At 45.1% G+C, this 17,755-nt stretch overlaps 1 protein-coding gene across 3 annotated transcripts in view; it reads left to right on the top strand.

The window, feature by feature from the left end:
- ZNF827 (zinc finger protein 827) overlaps positions 1 to 17,755 on the top strand; it is a 521,420-nt gene that overhangs the window by 492,327 nt on the left and 11,338 nt on the right. For 2 of the 3 annotated variants that reach the window (XM_069242614.1, XM_069242613.1), the window contains 2 exons: positions 7,192 to 7,383; positions 7,482 to 7,659. In XM_069242614.1, the coding sequence (XP_069098715.1) occupies positions 7,192 to 7,383; positions 7,482 to 7,659 (370 nt within the window). Of the gene's footprint in view, positions 1 to 7,191; positions 7,384 to 7,481; positions 7,660 to 16,086; positions 16,164 to 17,755 lie in introns of all 3 variants that reach the window. The other variant, XM_069242615.1, reaches the window with a different exon arrangement.

The following is a 17,755-nucleotide window of genomic DNA, read 5'->3' as shown; positions in this document are numbered from 1 at the left end:
AACAGTCTTGATTTTCGCACTAAAGTTAGGTTTTATTGACAGAGGAAGAATTGGTTCACTAGTGAATGGCAAAGATCTGCTGATAGCTAGTGTTCTGCTCGCCTCTGAAAAGAGCGCTTGCCGTTTAATTTAGGTGCTCTCTTTTTGATCGCATGCTTTTTGGATGGTGCATTCGCTTCGCCCCCTTTCTTATTTACATGCTTTGTAAATTTTATACTGTATCCGATGCTACGCATAATGTGCTGATGGAGACCCTCATCACCTTCTGGGCACATGGACTTGGTGCCATTGTGTTTCATGTGTGATGAAGGGCTGCAGCTTGCCTGCGTTGTCCTGTATTGTCATTGGAGTATGTATGCAGTTTATTTTAATTGAATTTTTGTAATTTTAGCTGGCTGCCTGGCCCTCGCCACAGGTTCATCTACTTGTAAATCGTGTTCCCAGGTCTTCTTTTACGTGCATTTTCCAGAGGGTGACTAAAACCCGATCCTTGATCTGCTTACTATGCGTCTCTTGTAGGAGTCCTCGTGTGACCCTGACGTTGGCCTCACAGCCGACTGAGATGCACTCAGGCTTCGCATCTGCAGCACTGGTAAACCATAAAGGACTGAGGTCAGCCTGGGTTCTTGTGTAGAGCTATGGTTTGAGAGTTATATTTTGCTTTCATTATATTTCATCCTTTTTTTTTTTGCTTAGTTTCTTTGTCACTTTTAGCGGTTGTATGCCACCAGGCTACCCAGGGTCTTCTTTTCTTGTGCTTTATTGGCACATTTTTGGATTTTCTTTGGTGACACCCACTTATAATATTATCTTGATAGGAGGTATTCCACTGAGTGCTGACATGGTCATCAGGGGCCTTAGGTGCATGCAGGCAGTGCACCCATATGTTTTTGCATATCATTGAGACACAAAAGACTATCCTTGTATGTGCCAAGTATGGGCACAAGGTTTAGAAAACTGCTGCTTGGCCCCTACCCCTTTCTTTCCCAACAGTGGCAGACCCGTGCACTGCAGGGCAAGCCCTTTACCACTCGACTGACAGAATACCTCCAGCAGAATCTCTATGTAGCCTAGTGCAGCCTGATGTTGTGTGATCACACATTCAAATCAAATCATTAACATTTATAAAGCGCGCTACTCACCCGTGCGGGTCTCAAGGCGCTAGGGGAAAAGGGGGGGTTATCGCTGCTCGAACAGCCAGGTCTTTAGGAGTCTCCGGAAAGCGGAGTGGTCCTGGGTGGTCCTGAGGCTGGTGGGGAGGGAGTTCCAGGTCTTGGCCGCCAGGAAGGAGAAAGATCTCCCACCCGCCGTGGAGCGGCGGATGCGAGGGACAGCAGCGAGTGCGAGGCCAGAGGAGCGGAGGAGGCGGGTGGGGACGTAGAAGCTGAGGCGTCTGTTGAGGTATTCCGGTCCCTTGTCGTGGAGGGCTTTGTGTGCGTGGGTGAGAAGTCGGAAGGTGATCCTTTTGCTGACTGGGAGCCAATGCAGGTGTCTCAGGTGTGCGGAGATGTGGCTGCTGCGGGGTACGTCGAGGATGAGGCGGGCCGAGGCGTTTTGAATGCATTGCAGGCGATTTTGGAGTTTGGCTGTGGTCCCGGCGTAGAGGGTGTTGCCGTAGTCCAGGCGGCTCGTGACGAGGGCGTGGGTCACGGTTTTTCTGGTGTCGGCGGGGATCCAGTGGAAGATCTTGCAGAGCATGCGGAGGGTGAGGAAGCAGGCGGAGGACACGGCGTTGACTTGCTTGGTCATGGTGAGAAGAGGTGAGAAGGGTCACATTGATCTGCCTGTGTTGCCCTTCAGATTCCTTTAACTGCCACTTCCTAGCTCTAAGTGTTATTTAATTAGATATACTTTAATAATTACTAAGTTTCTGTTAAAACATAGATCTTCCTGGGAGGGTAGAAATATTTCCACCTACAGCTCCCATCTGTGGAGTTCTCTTCCAGTTCACCTGAGAAGTCAGCCTAATCTGCTTCTACCTAGGAAACTTCTTGAAACTTGGCTATTTATGCTTCCCTATGCAATTTTTCTATTTCTTTACATGCATCTCTTAATGATTTGTCTTTAGGCCATTTCTAAGTTCTGGTTTCCTCATACTTAGACATTTGAGGTAGCACCAAGATGCCTTTGGACATTTGTCCGCGCTTTACAAAAAACATAAACTCAAACTCTTTTGAGCTCATTTATTTTTTACAGTCTCAAGTACTGAAATCATTATTATAAATGAAGATGGTTGACCAACTATACCAGTTCTGAGTTAGTCTAGGCCTCAATCAACCGCAGTCCTCAGCTGCGCATGAAATAGATGTAAAATATTTTCTAATGTTTAAAACAATATATTCTTTCATCAGCATTTCTCATCACCTTTCTTGCAAGTGTCTAGCCTTTAGGAAGGAACGCCCTAACGGCGGCTGGAATTACCCTGCCCAGCCTCTCTTCTTGATCTTTCACAGACCTTACCATTCTACCTATCAGATCAGCATGAATGGCAGCACATTGTCGGGTTTTGCAGGGTTTGTCCTTGTCGCCAATATTGTCTGTCTAAGCTCCCTATCAGAATTCATATTTTTATTTCACTATAGGGCATTGTTTTATTCTGAGAACAAACAATTTAAAAGCACAATTTTCTGCCTTGAGAATGAGGGACTGTCTTGCAACTATATAGCAGTGAATGCAGAATTCTCATCTTCACCTCCTAAGGAAGATCCTTACATTTTATTCAAAGAAGCCCATGCCACACTCGTTTCCTCTTATATATTTTTCGAGACTTGATTACTCCATTAGTATATACTTTGACCTGCCTGCTTTATTTCCCTGCAGTTTTGTAGAGAGCCCAGCCCTTTTCAGTAAGGATCGTTAGAATCTCTGAAAATTCAGTTATGTCTCTGAGGCACGACAATACTTGCATTGGTTATCAATTGAGCAACAGTTATAATTCAGATGCTTATGTCTGGTACATAAGCCCTTTCATGGCAGGAAAATGTCAGACATTACTAACCTTCGATGCTCTACATCCTGTCCACATTACCACACTCAGAGAATCTCTTACTACTATAGATTCCACAGAGCAAGAGATTGCTGCATTGGATGCACGTTTAGGTAAGTAGGTGCAAAGCTGACAAACAAGCTGCCATTGCAGATTAGAACACAGAGAAACACTTGGCCCTTGGAAAACCCCTGCATACGTTCCTTTTCTGTTAAAGAGCCTTTCCCTTAAGCCACACCCACTTTAATCTGTAACGTCGGTCATCTGACTCTTTTCGTCTCAGATACCTGAAGCCAGTCCCTGGTGCCAGGCATGCCTTATAGATAAAAAAAATACATGAACAGTGTGCTGTGACTTCTGACCATTGATACAACCAACCATTGGTACAACCATATCTGCCTGCTGTATGGAGATTGCTGATTGGTGGCAGATGATATGGTATGCAGATTTAGAGCCTTTTATCCCCAGAGTCTACTGAACCACTTGGTAAAATGTGTATTGCCTCACATAAGTGGGTCCTTTTACTTGCTTGTAGATGTGTTGTGCCTTTATTACCTGTAAGAATTGTAACTGTGCACTCAGTAAATTGTGGGGCATATTTATACTCCGTTTGCGCCGGATTTGCGTCGTTTTTTTCGACGCAAATTCAACGCAAAACTAACTCCATATTTATACTTTGGCGTTAGACGCGTCTAGCGCCAAAGTTCATGGAGTTAGCGTCATTTTTTTGCGTGAACACCTTCCTTGCTTTAATGATATGCAAGGTAGGCGTTCCCGTCTTAAAAAATGACTCCGATGCTATTAAGTCGGATTTATACTCCCGGGCAAAAATGACGCCCGGGAGTGGGCGGGACTAAAAAACCCACATTTGCGCCGGATTTTAGCGCCTGGGTCAGGGCAGGCGTTAAGGGACCTGTGGGCTCAGAATGAGCCCAGAGGTGCCCTCCCCTGCCCCCAGGGACACCCCCTGCCACCCTTGCCCACCCCAGGAGGACACCCAAGGATGGAGGGACCCACCCCAGGGAAGAAAAGGTAAGTTGTGGTAAGTATTTTTTGGGGCATAGGGGGGCCTGATTTGTGCCCCCCTACATGCCACTATGCCCAATGACCATGCCGAGGGGACAGAAGTCCCCTGGGCATGGCCATTGGGCAAGGGGGCATGACTCCTGTCTTTGCTAAGACAGGAGTCATGTTAATGGGGGTTGGGCGCCAAAAAAAAATTGCGCAAATCGGGTTAAGACGTTTTTTTTGCCTCAGCCTGACTTCCCCCATTTTAGGACGCCCAAACGCCATTTTTCCCTATGCCGGCGCTGCCTGGTGTACGTGTTTTTTTTTCACGCACACCAGGCAGCGCCGGTCGGCTAACGCCATTCAATAAATACGGCGCCCGCATGGCGCTTCAGAATGGCGTTAGCCGGCGCTAATTTTTTTGCCGCTAAACTGCGTTAGCGCAGTTTTGCGTCAAAAAGTATAAATATGGCCCTGTGTCTTTCCTGATGATACATTGAATGTCACACAATATGTTAGTGACTTATTTCAAGTTGACGGTTGTTCCACCTTCCCTCGGTCATTTCACCTTTTTCTGGATTCTGGGCTGCAATTCAGCTTCCACTCAGAGATCTACATTTCAAAACTACTTGACCAAGACCAGTTTGGGGGAGTGGGCAGCACAGTCCCCTGATCCTGCCTGCAACATCCCAATACCGCTTTTAATGTGGAGTTTGTGGCCTTCCAGTGCACATCCCCATCACAGGTTGCTGCTCCCTTACTTCAGCTTATAAAGTCTGCGAAGCACCTTAAAGCCAGGCATTCAGCATGTGTCACAAGAGGACAAAGGAGTGTAATCTGAAAAACAGTCACAACCCCTCACACCCCACTTGAAGTTGTCGGAGTCTTTGTTGCCTGTTTATGAGCCTAAAAAGAACTTTAGTGTTTCACCTTTTCACCATGTATCCCCTGCATGTGTTATGTTGGCCAGGGATTGTGGAGCTGAAACTGAGGCAGACATCATTCTACGGCGTGTGGTTCCTAGGTGATTGCATTTTGAAGCTCCAGCAGCACTCTATAAATATGGGGCCCTGTTTTACAAGGGAAATGTCATCAGGTCTACTGGTTGCCACACCTACTATAAAGTTGAGTACAGCCTCGACATTTTCCATATGCTGACCCAAAAACACCTTTACACACTTTTGTGCCAATTGCGATGACCTATTTAATCTCTTGAGATTCCATTCCAGCTGGAGGCACTTTTGGCTACTGGACTTGTTTGGATATGTTCCATTAACCCTCCTAAGTCTGAAGACCCCAGAATGGAGAAACCAGAATGCCTAAAGGCACTATCTGCTTTCCCTCAGTTACAGTTTGGGAAACACATTTCTTTTGGGTGGTAGGTTTCCTGGATTTTGCATAGGCATTGCAGTATTGTCTGAAGCCCACTCGGCTGGTGAAGCTACCAGCAATTGTCGCAAAGAAAGGAGAACGAATTGCTGATGATTCATAGCACTTTAAGATCATTTGTCATATTCTCTCTTGCACCTTCTCTCCACTGACTAGAAAATGGGGAACAAGATTTGTTGACAAACTTAGCAAGCTGGGAAATGTAAAGGCTGTGGATCCTTGTGATTTCATCCCTTAGGCTAACTTTGTTGAAGGCCAAAGTAATGTCTTTATTAAAACCCATAAGTACTAGATTAACGTTTGGGATCATATTTTGGCTCCAGCAAGAGCTAGGAAAATCTGTCGTTTAGCACGTATGTTAGTTTAAACGTTGTACATTTTCTGTTGTAAACAAATAAGTAGAATTGTTCAAAGATATTGCTCTTACTGAGGAATGACCTTCATGGGGAGCCACAATGGAAGTACTTACTACCTGCTAAAATACGCCTTCACTTCCTGATCACATAATCCGTGGAGAGTCAATTCCCTAAATAGTATTACTTGGCATTAGACAAACGGTGCATTGGTACTCACAGACCTTGTGCACCAGTGGTAAATGTTAATTGCTCACCAGAGACCTGCACTGAAACCATTGGCTGGCCCAGCACCGGAAGAAAAGGCCTGACAACAGGAGTGCCGGTTGAGATCACAGACACTCTGGCCCATTTTCAGAATCAGCGGTAGAAGCTTTGTGCTCTGACAGACATCTAATGATGCCTGCCTGTTTAACTACTTCATTAGAGGTGCAGTCTCTTCTAGTGTTTGCTAATCACCTTGGACAAGATATTGGTCCAAACCATCTTGGGCCTAATCAGTTCAGAGTTCTGCAGCCGTGACAACTGTTGTTTCAACTTTTCCGCTAATCTGGTCAGATTGCAGGTTAGGTCAGACTGCAGGTTAGTGACTTTAAATATCCGTTTATATTGCACTCTGACTGATGGGACTGAGCTGGTAGTAGAAACCACATTAGGTCTTCAAATCTTTCAAGAAGTGTATGCTTCTGTTAATAGCTGGCTAGAAGCTAGTGTGGATGTTGTGCTTCCCTTTAACCCCCCACCCCAAAAAATATGTCCTTATTGCGAAGCTAATAGGTAGTTCTGTTATCTGGTGGCTCAAACATCTTGCACAAAATTCTGGAAATAACTGGTATGAACCTCACAAAAGCATCTTCAATGCCCCTAAATTTACAAGTTTTTTATTTTCTCTAGTCTGCAATTTCACTGTCAGAATTTCGCAGCTTGAAACATTCCAGTACAAAACAAGGTTTGGGGTTGGAAAAAGCTTCCTAGTTTGTAATGTATCTGCTTCCATCCAATTATCTGGTGATGTGTTAACAAAATCGTCCGTTATGATTGTCAAACGAAGAGAACGTAGACAAACTGTAAAAGGTCAGCAATGCTGTATTTCAATTCCAGTTTTTACTTTTCTTGAAACAAAGAGCAGGCCCTGACGTGTTTCCCGACAATACCAGTTATATATGCCCCTTCCTCAGGGCCAAAGCTTTTGGTATATATTTGCACACAACCAAGTTCTGTTCAAAATTACTCAATTATTTTTTTCTACAGTCAGTTCTTGAATTCCTTTCATCTCTAATGTGAAGGGTATCAGTGATAACAATTAATTATGATCCAAGGATGTATTGTGATGTACCGACATCATAACCGCCAACAGCTATCAGCTGACGTCATCTAGTCTAAGACTGCGTGATCTCACATCTGCTGCTCCTGATGTGTTAGCCAGACGTGAATAATCAATGTTCCCTTTTGCAGGTGAAGACGGGAAGACACCAAGCACGTCGAACAGCCCTTCTTCGTCCTCTCTCTCTGCACTTAGCGACTCTGCCAACAGCAAAGAAGATATGGACGTCACCCAGAACAGCCAGGACATCAACAATTTACTGGTCATTTCCCTAGTGCCTGGTCCGCAGTCCTTCATGAACACAGAAGAGAAACCCGAGAAAGGTAAAAGAAACCAGCGCCAACAACTGAGCCTGGATGTAGCATGTGACTTGTTAAAAAGTGGGTGGCCCTAACTCGCGCTTATGCTCTCCCGTTTTCAGGGTTTGAATGTGTTTTCTGTAACTTTGTCTGCAAAACGAAAACCATGTTTGAGCGACATTTGCAGATTCATCTCATTACGCGGATGTTCGAATGTGATGTGTGCCACAAGTTCATGAAGACACCAGAGCAGCTAGTGGAGCACAAGAAGTGTCACACGGTCCCCACTGGTGGGCTCAAGTAAGGAAAGCAAGTACAAATCTTCTTCCTGTGTTGTTGATCGCGAATGCGGCTGTCACCATGTCAGTATGCAACCCCCCAGACTGTATTGCGGTGGTACAATTCTCTGTTAATGCGTGATTTAGGGCCTGATTTACATTCTGGCAGAGGGATTACTCCACCACAAACGTGACAGATATCCTGTCCCCCATGTTAAAAAGTCCATAGGCTATAATGGAATTGTAATGTGACGGACGGGATATCCGTCACGTTGATGAGGATTAACCCCCTCCACCAAACTCTAAATAAGGCCCTAAGTGTTGTAGGGAATGCAAGCACTTGTCTGAGAGACAAAAATTTCTACATGCACATCCGGGTTCTCCAGCATCTGGTTTCAACAGCTGACAGTTGTTGCAGTTTTGAACAAGAAATGTCTTCTCTTGATGCTCACAGCAATAATTCAGTGGCTCTATCTGTTTCCTAGGGTGAGTGAGTATGCCTGTATCTGATAAAGACTTCCAGTTGCTGATTCCTTACCTTTAAATTTCCCCCAGGCATCAGACTGGATCCGGAAAATTTTCTGAGCAGTACCCCTGCTTGCCATTAGGTGGATCCGGTCGGCTCCACGTCCGTTGTCATCCGTGCCGGATAAGACATTGCGGGTACTTCATAGGCACCACACCAGCACGCTGAAGTCAGTCCTTTACTTTCCATTCTGAAGAACGTGTGCCTGGCCAGACTCTGTGCCTTCCTGAGTTTCCGGGAGCCAGAAGGACCCCCGCCCAACCCAGTGAGTTTTACCAGGCCATGCACCTCATTTTTGGGTAGTCCAACTCTGCTGGAGTGCCTTTGGGCCTTGCACCGAGGGGCACCCATGTATCCGGTCCTGGATAATATGGTCGGTCATACCACTCCGACCTTCCCCAATGCTTGTCCCAATGCTCCTGGCGCCACCCACACCCTTCGCGGCGCCATCCCCATTGTCATTGACTACTTTGACACAGAGCTGGATGGGCGTCGTATGACGCCGACTCCAACGCTGTCAGGAGCCTTGCCTCCCATGTTGGATCCTGAGCCCCTTTCTAATGGGCTAGGTTACGGTGAGGATTGGGAGGGGTCGCTGGACCCTTCAGAATACTGGCTCGAAGAAACCTATGGACTGTTGTGCAGAGTGTTGGGTGAGGCCAGCGTACTGGATGCTTCTCCAAATACTGGTATGCTTTCTCCTCCTACCGTGGCTACAGAGGGAGGGGCTTCCTATTCAATGGTGGTAAGAAGAGCAGCTGAGGTCTAGTACCTGGAGTTTGCTTAGGTGGCAGTCAGGACTAGCATCCTGCCAGAGGTGCTTCAGCCTGGGGTTTCCTCTTCAGAAGCCCCTAGGGATGTCCTACTGGCTACCCAGTCAAAGCCCAGCACGGGGGTCCCTGTGAACAAGACAACTTCCCGCCGCCATCGCCCTACTTTGGGGGAACCAAGCCTTCTGACGCAACACCCCCACCCATGGGAGCTTGGTCATTCAAACCTCCACTTTCTAGGGCTCCTTCTCTTCTGCACCCCAGATAGGAAATCCAAAAGGTTGGATACATTTGGGGATAAGTTTTTGTTCTTCCAGCAGCCTAGCATTGCGGTCAGGGAACACCGCAAGCCATTTGAACCATTATTCTCACACGCCATGGGATACGGTTGCGCAAGTCCTGCTACAGGTCCTGGAGGAGACCTGTGCTGTACTTCCTCAGACAGTTGCCGATGGAAGAGACGCAGCAAAGTTCACTATCTATTGTGGACTGGACACAACCAACTCACTGTGCGGAGCAGTTTCATCAACAGCAGCCTCGAGACGGCGTTTCAGGGGATGTCCAGGCTAATTTTATGGACATGCCCTTTGATGGCACCGGTCTCTTCGGAGACAAGGCAGACTCTGAGCTCAAGCGCTTCAAGGATTCTCATGCTAGGGTCAGGCCTCGCGGCAGCCTCTCGTCCCTCCCAATCTGCCTTTTGCTCTTTTTGTGGCTACAAACTGTCCAACTGTGCCCATTCCTGGCCAGGCAGCATACCGTGCATGCTGCCCAGTCTCTGCATGGCCGAGGGTATGGGATCCACCATTCTCGTGGATCGGAGAGCAGTCTGGCCAGTCCACCCACCCCTACAGCAACCTCTAACCCTTCCTAGTCTGACTCCCCATCAAGAGTCAGTCAGAGGCAGGATTCACCATCACCTTCTTTGCTGGCAATTCTTTACGTCAGAGAGGTGAATTTTGCAGATAGTCTGAGGGGGCTACTCCCTCCCCTATGAGAGTACCCCTCCATCTGTACCACCATCTTACGATCGGATGACAGAGGATCACTTGTCCCTTCTCCACGAGGAAGTAACAGCCCTCTTAGCCAAGGGAGCCAGAGAGAGCTTTCCCGTGCCAGAAGTAGGTTGTGGTTGCTATTCCTGCTACTGTCTGGCACCCAAAAAGGACATGGGCCTCCACCGTATCCTAGACTTTCGATCCCTCAATCTCTTCCTTAAGAAGGAGAAGTTCAAAATACTTACTCTGGCTCAGGTTTTATCTGCCCTGGACCTAGAAGCCTGGATGGTAGCATTGGACTTGCAGGATGCTCATTTTCATATTCTCTTCCTGCCTGCCCACAGATGTTACTTGTGGTTCACGGTAGGACATGGGCACTTTCAGTTCACCGTGCTCCCCTTTGGTCTTAATCAGCGTCCCCCGGGTGTTCACCAAGGTAATGGTGGTGGTGGTAGCTCATCTGTGCAGATCAGGGGTTTCAGTCTTCCCCTATCTCGACGACTGGCTGTTGAGGGCGAGTTTGCCCCAGTCTGTTGTCTCCCACCTCCAGACTACAGCGGACCTCCTGCATTCGATGGGGTTCACTATAAATGTACCAAAGTCACACCTGATTTGCTCACAGCCACTCCCTTTGATCAGAGCTGTTCTGGACACAGTGCAGTTTCAGGCTTATCCTCCCGAAAGGCGAGTCCAGGATTTTCAGGCTATGATACCAATGTTTCTGCCTATATCCTGGATTTTGGTGAATATGACTCTGAGGCTGCTGGGTCTCATGGCTTCCTGCTGGTGACACATCCCAGACAGCATATTATGGCTCTGCAGTGGGACCTGAAGTTACATTGGGTGCAGCATCAGGGGAATCTCTCTGACAAGGTCCAGATCTCGAAGGGAACTGCACAAGATCTGCAGTGGTGGTTAACGAACTGCTATTGGGTCAGAGGCAGATTACTCTCCCTTCCTCAACCACACCCCACAGTGGGGAGAGACATGTCACTCCTGGGATGGGGAGGCCATCTGGGAGAGTTGGAGATCAGAGGCATCTGGTGGAGTCTGGGCTCAACATCAACCTTTTGGAGCTCCTTGCAATCCGGCTATCATTAAAGGCATTTTTTCCCTCTGTCAAGGGGAAGATGGTGGAGGCATTCATGGACAATACCACCTCCATGTGGTACTGCAACAAGCAGAGGAGGGTGGGCTTGTGGGCCATTTGTCAGGATGCTTTGCGCATCTGGACCGACTGCAACAGCCGGGTATATCCCTGGTGGTTTAACATCTGGCGGGCACTCTGAATGTCATACCATTGATTCTACCAGATGATGAGTAGCATCACCATCCTGAGTAAGCCCCAGGTCTCTTTCAGCAGTGGAGAGAGCCTTGGTTAGATCGGTTTACCTCTGCAAGATCTTGCAATGTCAGCAGTTTTGCGCGTTGGTAGTTTCCAAGACAGCAATCGTTCAGAGGTGCTTGAGATGCTCGAGTGGAACTCAGGCCTCCTGAACGCCTTTCCACCCCTACCACTTCTGCCCTGAGTTCTCGAGAAGATCAAGAACGACTGGTCCCAAGTAATCCTTGTGGCTCCAGACTGGGCACGGAGAGTCTGGTATTTCGTACGGTTGAGCATGGCCATCAATCCTTTGATCAGACTGCCCCTTCAGGAGGATCTTCTGTCACAGCAGCATGGGAGGATTCTGCACCATAACCTGTCCACTCTCTGCCTTCTTGTGTGGAGATTGAGCAGCTGCAGTTGACAATTTTTGACCTTCCGCTTGAAGTCTGTGATGTTATCTTGGCAGCCTGGCGTCCCTCCACCAAAACAGATATGTCAGTTTACACCATTGGAAGAAATTTGTGGCATGGTGCACAGACAGGTCTCTTAACCCTTTTCTGCCCCTCTCTCTGAGGTTCTTTTATTTATACTTTCTCTGGCCCAGCTGGCCTCTGCTATGGGCACTCTCAAAAGGTTATTACTCTGCAATTTCTGCATTCTTCAGGTTTCCTGATCAACCTTCCTTGTTTAAGTCCCCTATTGTACCGAGGTTTCTTAAAGGTCTTACACATATGTTTCCTCCATCCCCATTCATAATGCCCCAAAGAGATATGAATTTGGTTTTGACTTTTCTGACATGTGCTCCTTTCAAGCCTCTCCACAAGTGTCCTTTCAGGCTTCTCACTTTGAAACAGCCTTTCTTGTGGACCTCTGCCCACAGGGTGAGTGAGCTGTATCCGCTATCATCTAAGCCGCCCTACCTTTCCATCTATCCTTACAAAGTGGTGCTTCATACTAGGACTTCTTTTCTACCAAAAGTGGTTACTAGGACTTCTTTTCTACCAAAAGTGGTTATGCCCTTTCATGTAGGCCAATCCATCACCTTGCCTACTTTTTACTCACCCCCACATCTTTCTAAGAAAGAGGAGACACTCCACTGCCTGGACCCAAAAAGAGCCTTGATAGTACAAAAGAGTTCCAGGTGAATGATCAACTCTTTCTCGGTTATGTGAGTGTAAAGAAAGGTCAGGCAGTGCAGAAGTGGATCATCTCCAGATGGGTCATCCTCTGCATCAACATCTGCTACGCACTGGCCAAAACGTAACCACCTGAAGGTTTGCATGCTCATTCTACCTGAGCTACGGCTGAGACCACTCCGTTAGCACGTGGAGTTCCAGTCCTTGACATCTGTCAGGCGGCAATGTGGGCTTCTCTGGATATGTTTACCAAACACTACTGCCTAGACAGTCAGGTCCGTAGAGACTGGTTCTTTGCCTGTTCGGTCCTGCAGGACTTTCTAATATGATCTTGGTTCGCAGTCCAACCTCCAGGGATGGTATTGCCTGGGATTCTATTCAAAGGTAAGGAATCTGCAGCTAGAAGTCTCCATCAGATTAACTAGTTACTTACCTCCGGTAACGCATTATCTGGTAGACATATTCTAGTTGCAGATTCCTTACTGACCCCTCAATCTTACCCATTCTGCGAACTGATTTCTCGGGACAGGGACTTTCCACAAGGGCCTTAGTTTTGATGCACAAATAGTCAGTGTTCTTCGTGGCTCTGCATTTCTGGCATGGAAAGTTGTGAAAGGAACTGACGTCAGCACGCTCGGTTGATGCCTATATATGACCTGCAACATCATATCCGTGCAACACACGTGGAGCCAATCAACGCCACCAACAGTGCACAGGTGCACTGCTCAGAAAATTCTCTGGATTCAGTCTGAGGGGAAATTCCCTGGGGGAAATTCCTGGGAGAAATTCAAAGTAAGGAATCTGCAACTAGAATGTGTCTCCACCAGATAAGGTGTTACCAAAGGTAAGTAACTTGAAGACCTCAGAAGTGTCTGAAGATGGTGCTCACCAATTTCAAATGTACATGGTCTTCTGCAGCCTCTCACATTTGTTGTGGAGTGATCGAGAAAGGGCATAGCAGTAACCCTTGGATTTGGGAAAGTTGAGGGCTTGTTAGGAGATGAGGAAAAGTCAGATTTTCAATGTCATGTACAAACTAGATGAAGGGAGCAACACCAGACCTAGAAGAGAGCCTCGGAAACTAACACTACAATCCAGGCCTTGTCATCTTTTGAGCACCAACCATTACTTCACTTATGGATTAAAATGGGCAATCATTTACAAATGTTTCCAAACGTTTTGACTACTCAACTACTATGTATCAGTAACATGGTGGTAGTCAATGTGGTCTTATTCTGTTCCATACCTTCTCTGCTGAAACTACACACGTGAATGGGAATTCAACAACATGCTGGAGACGATGTAAAAATATTTTGCCAAAATCAAAATGATCAAAGTCATTTGATGAACCAGTCACAAAATCAGCTGTTATTCCCTCATAATATATATGTCTTCTATTTAAGATATATTGCTTATGTTTGATGTTTCAATCTTAACTGTGCAACTTGAATCCCTGGTTTTTTCCCCATATTTTCTTCTTCCCATTTTCATATTTTTCAGAGTAGGGCCATTTGGATTGTAGCAACCTAGCCTGACAACCAGTTGCTGGTGTCTGTCCTACATTGGTGTATATACACACCTACATAAAAAGCCTTGAACACAAGGGATTATTGCAAAATCAGAATGTTGCAGATCATTCAACCTTTGTGCTCAGAAAACAGCAGCGGAGGAGCTCTTCCCAACTGAGGAAGCTCCTAAATAATAAATCTTAGAAAAGGGGCAAAGACTAGTGTAAAATAATGCAGTGATATGAGGCACCGATATAAATAGCTGAACTTGGCAGAGAAGAAAATGGTATCTTGAAGTCAAGGGATAGTGAATTTCACAAAAATTTCGTGCTGTAACCAGATTTTTTGAGCAAATAAATTCACCACCATGAATGTGGGCTTCTAGATTGCAAACTCACTCGCCGGTTTCTGTCATAGCTGTATAAGCATAATCTTAGGTTGAGTAGCATTTCATATTTAACCATTTTAACTAACCAGGCTTGAAATTTCAGAAGCAGTGCCTTAGGATGTAGGGATACAAATCTGAAAATAAAGCTATGCATAGTCGGCAAACATTTGAATGGAATAGCATGTGCTCTGAGTACTTTTTCCAGAGGTTGCAAAGATGAGTTAATCCATAATGTCAAGGGTAGTGATAATACACTTACAATTTTGAGCTGAGTAAGAAAAGAAAATATTAACGATTTTCCTCATATGAAGAAATAGAGTCTAGAGTCTAGAATCATCCTCTTATAGACTCTAGGTTGCTAAGCTGCTGCCTGCCTACAACACCCCTGATACAATCTGTTTCAAATTGTATTCAGATGGTGGCAGTAAGGAATGACAAAAGATACATATCTCTGCCTTTGATTCTCCGTGTGATTTATACTTTCAGCACATTATAGCATGTGTCTTGAATGGTTTTGGTGATCCTATGTGTCCATTATTTGTAGAAAGAAATATCTGAAGCCACTGCTTAATATCAAATGTTCTCATGGACAAGCCTAGGCTTGCACAGTTGATCCCAATGAAATGACATTGTTTCGTTGTGAAAAATGGTTTAGGGAACTCGGATTGTGGTCAGTGTATATATTAAACAAATGATGAGTGCAAGCATTGACATCGGTAGGTATATTGTTTATGTTAACAGCTCAAGGTGGCCATGTCTGGACAACTGCTGAGTTTCTATTCTGTGCATTGATACAATATATAAATAGATTTATTTAAGCCATGCATATGGTGCCTAATTTCAAATCAGGGTCACACTCCCTGTCTGCACCAGTCTGCCTCCTCATTGAATTATATGCTTCATTAAACAAAAATACATGCTCTTCGGTACATGCACTAATCCTTCTGGTTAGTGCATGCAGTGGAGAAAGTGTATCTGCGAAAGACGGAGCTGTGGTTCAAATAGCCGCTCCCTGTTACTCTGTAGGTGGACCCAGTCTGTCCATGGATGCTGTGGCCTTTGACTACACCCCTCTATAGGAGTGGTCCCTGAGGCATCCCTAACACCATCTCTAAAGCGGTGCTTTAACTTTGCATCCCTTCCTAGTGTTCATACATTTAGTGTGCCTACCTAGGGCCTCCTTGCCAGTGCACCACTTCTGTAATATGGCACACACACATTGGCAAAAGCGTTCTCTCATTTCATTGGGGCCACACCGTTATGCAAATTAGAGATCTCCCTTTTCACATTGCACAGGCATGAAACGTGTGCCCACTCATGAAGTATTACAAGAGGGGCCACACAGGCATTTACCTTTCCACAAAACGGAAGCCATCTTGGTGCTGCTCCAAACACTTTACTGTCCCAGGCTCTTTTTACATGGGTAGATTTTGGCCTCTTTTTATTATTATTCTCCTATAAAAGGTTTGCTGTTCGTCAAAAACTTTAATGTATTTACTGCATATTTTCTCTCTTTTATAGAAGATAGTGGTATGTTCACTTAAGCTTACATGGGCACTCTCACCGCTGTGTTTTTTCAGGCTACTTTATTGAATGGTAAATTGCTGTGACCCTTCACCTTGTGTTGCAACACGCAATCGCCACGCAAAACCTTAGAAAATATTCCCCGTAGAGTTCAGACCGTGGGGTGGCTTGTGTCTGTATCTTGGCGCATTATAAGTGGCATATAACATGTTGATATGTGTCCTGCAGGTTACCTCTTGTCACCTTATAATGGCTGCTCGCTCTCATTACAGAGACCAGAACTGGTTAGATCCTCTTCACTGTGCTCTTTCCCGCACCATGCCTGAGACGTCAGTTATAGATGAGAAAGGTAACCCCAGGGTGCTTATTAACATATGCACATCGTCAGTGGGTATCCGGTTGTAAAAAGCAATGCATTATTCCTTGAAATGTGAAAAAAGTGTAAACTCACGATTTAGATCAAAACTTGTTATACTCACGGTGTTAGGTATACAGACATTGGTCTCATTTTTTTTACACAATTTTCGCTTGTAGCCAATTAGGAAAACGCGTACATTCAAACTTTACCTCAGTCCTCCTTTATATTATTCAGAAAGAGTTGTGCTAGCGGAAAGATTGAGAGGTTTGGAGTATCTTTCATATGCTCATGTGCAAAAGCATTTATTTCCCAGCAATTTCCTTGAATGCGTGCCTTGTTGCAGATATTTGCGAATTATATATTTGAAAGCTTGTGTAAATCAGTGATGCTTTCAGGCATCTTCTGATTATCACCAGAAGAAATATTGATAATCTGACCCATTTTTCTCAAAGCAGTTGCTGTCTACATACACAAGTCTGTAATATCACCACATGTACGTAGAATTATATATATATTCTATAGTATGTTATATTATTAAATACATGGAGAAAATCAACATCCATGGGACAAAATGTGGGCCGTCATTATAGAAATAAAGTATGTAAGTGTGAAATAGATTCAAAAGAGAAGCATCGAAGACTATTGACTGTAGCACTGAGGAAAGTAGATGTACAGTTCAGTCTAATGCCCATCGGTGGAAGTCAGACAAACAATTGACTTCTTGTCAAACTCCACTTTACCGGCCACATAAAAACATGGTGGTCACAGAGGTTGCAATAGTGACCTTATATCAAAAGGTCACGCAAAGTCACCAGTAACCAAATGACAAATCTATATATTGATGTTTTATTTCACCATGATAAGGAGATATTCAATATACCATAATTTCATAAGGTTCAGAGAATGGGCATTTTCGTCAACAAAACTTACCTTGAGGCAAGTGTGAGCCATATCAGTGGCAGTGTACTCCAGCTGTATCTTATAAATTGTTTGTGCCTGCGTTCCCCAGAGATAATTGGGAGCATTCAGGGAGTCAAAGAAGTATTTGAAGATATTATTGTAAGTTGGTGGTTTTTCACACTTATTTTATGATTTACCCAATTTTCGCAACAAACAAATAATTCTTGTAGTCTGTATTCAAAACTAGAATTATTAGGAATTTTAAAAGGGTGTTGGGTTACTTTCCCTGTGGGGAAAATGCTCTGGCACTTGCACAATTTTAGTGTATCCCTGTTATTTTATAAAATTCTTGTTTAGCAAATCCAGTTATTTTGGTCTGTTTTCCATTTTTTTTAAACAATAGTTTCCTCCACCTTCTTTCATCAGTAGCATGATATAAAGTGACCACCCTTGTATCCAAGCAAAATACATTGACTTTCTTACCAATGAGCACATTAACTGCCAAAACATTCGCCGTCCCTACCCCTAAAATAGGACTTGGCTTTATTGATATTGGAGTTCTGGTCTGCTGCCAGTGTGTAATAATAAAAATAATATGTTTTTTATGCAGCACTTTATACCACAGTTTCACCATTTGTAGACTGTAAATAACTAGTATTTATATCACCCAATTTCTTGGCACA

The sequence above is a fragment of the Pleurodeles waltl genome, chromosome 1_2 (assembly GCF_031143425.1).
Source record: "Pleurodeles waltl isolate 20211129_DDA chromosome 1_2, aPleWal1.hap1.20221129, whole genome shotgun sequence".
Classification (NCBI taxonomy): domain Eukaryota; kingdom Metazoa; phylum Chordata; class Amphibia; order Caudata; family Salamandridae; genus Pleurodeles; species Pleurodeles waltl.
This window is presented reverse-complemented; position numbering and strand designations above follow the sequence as displayed.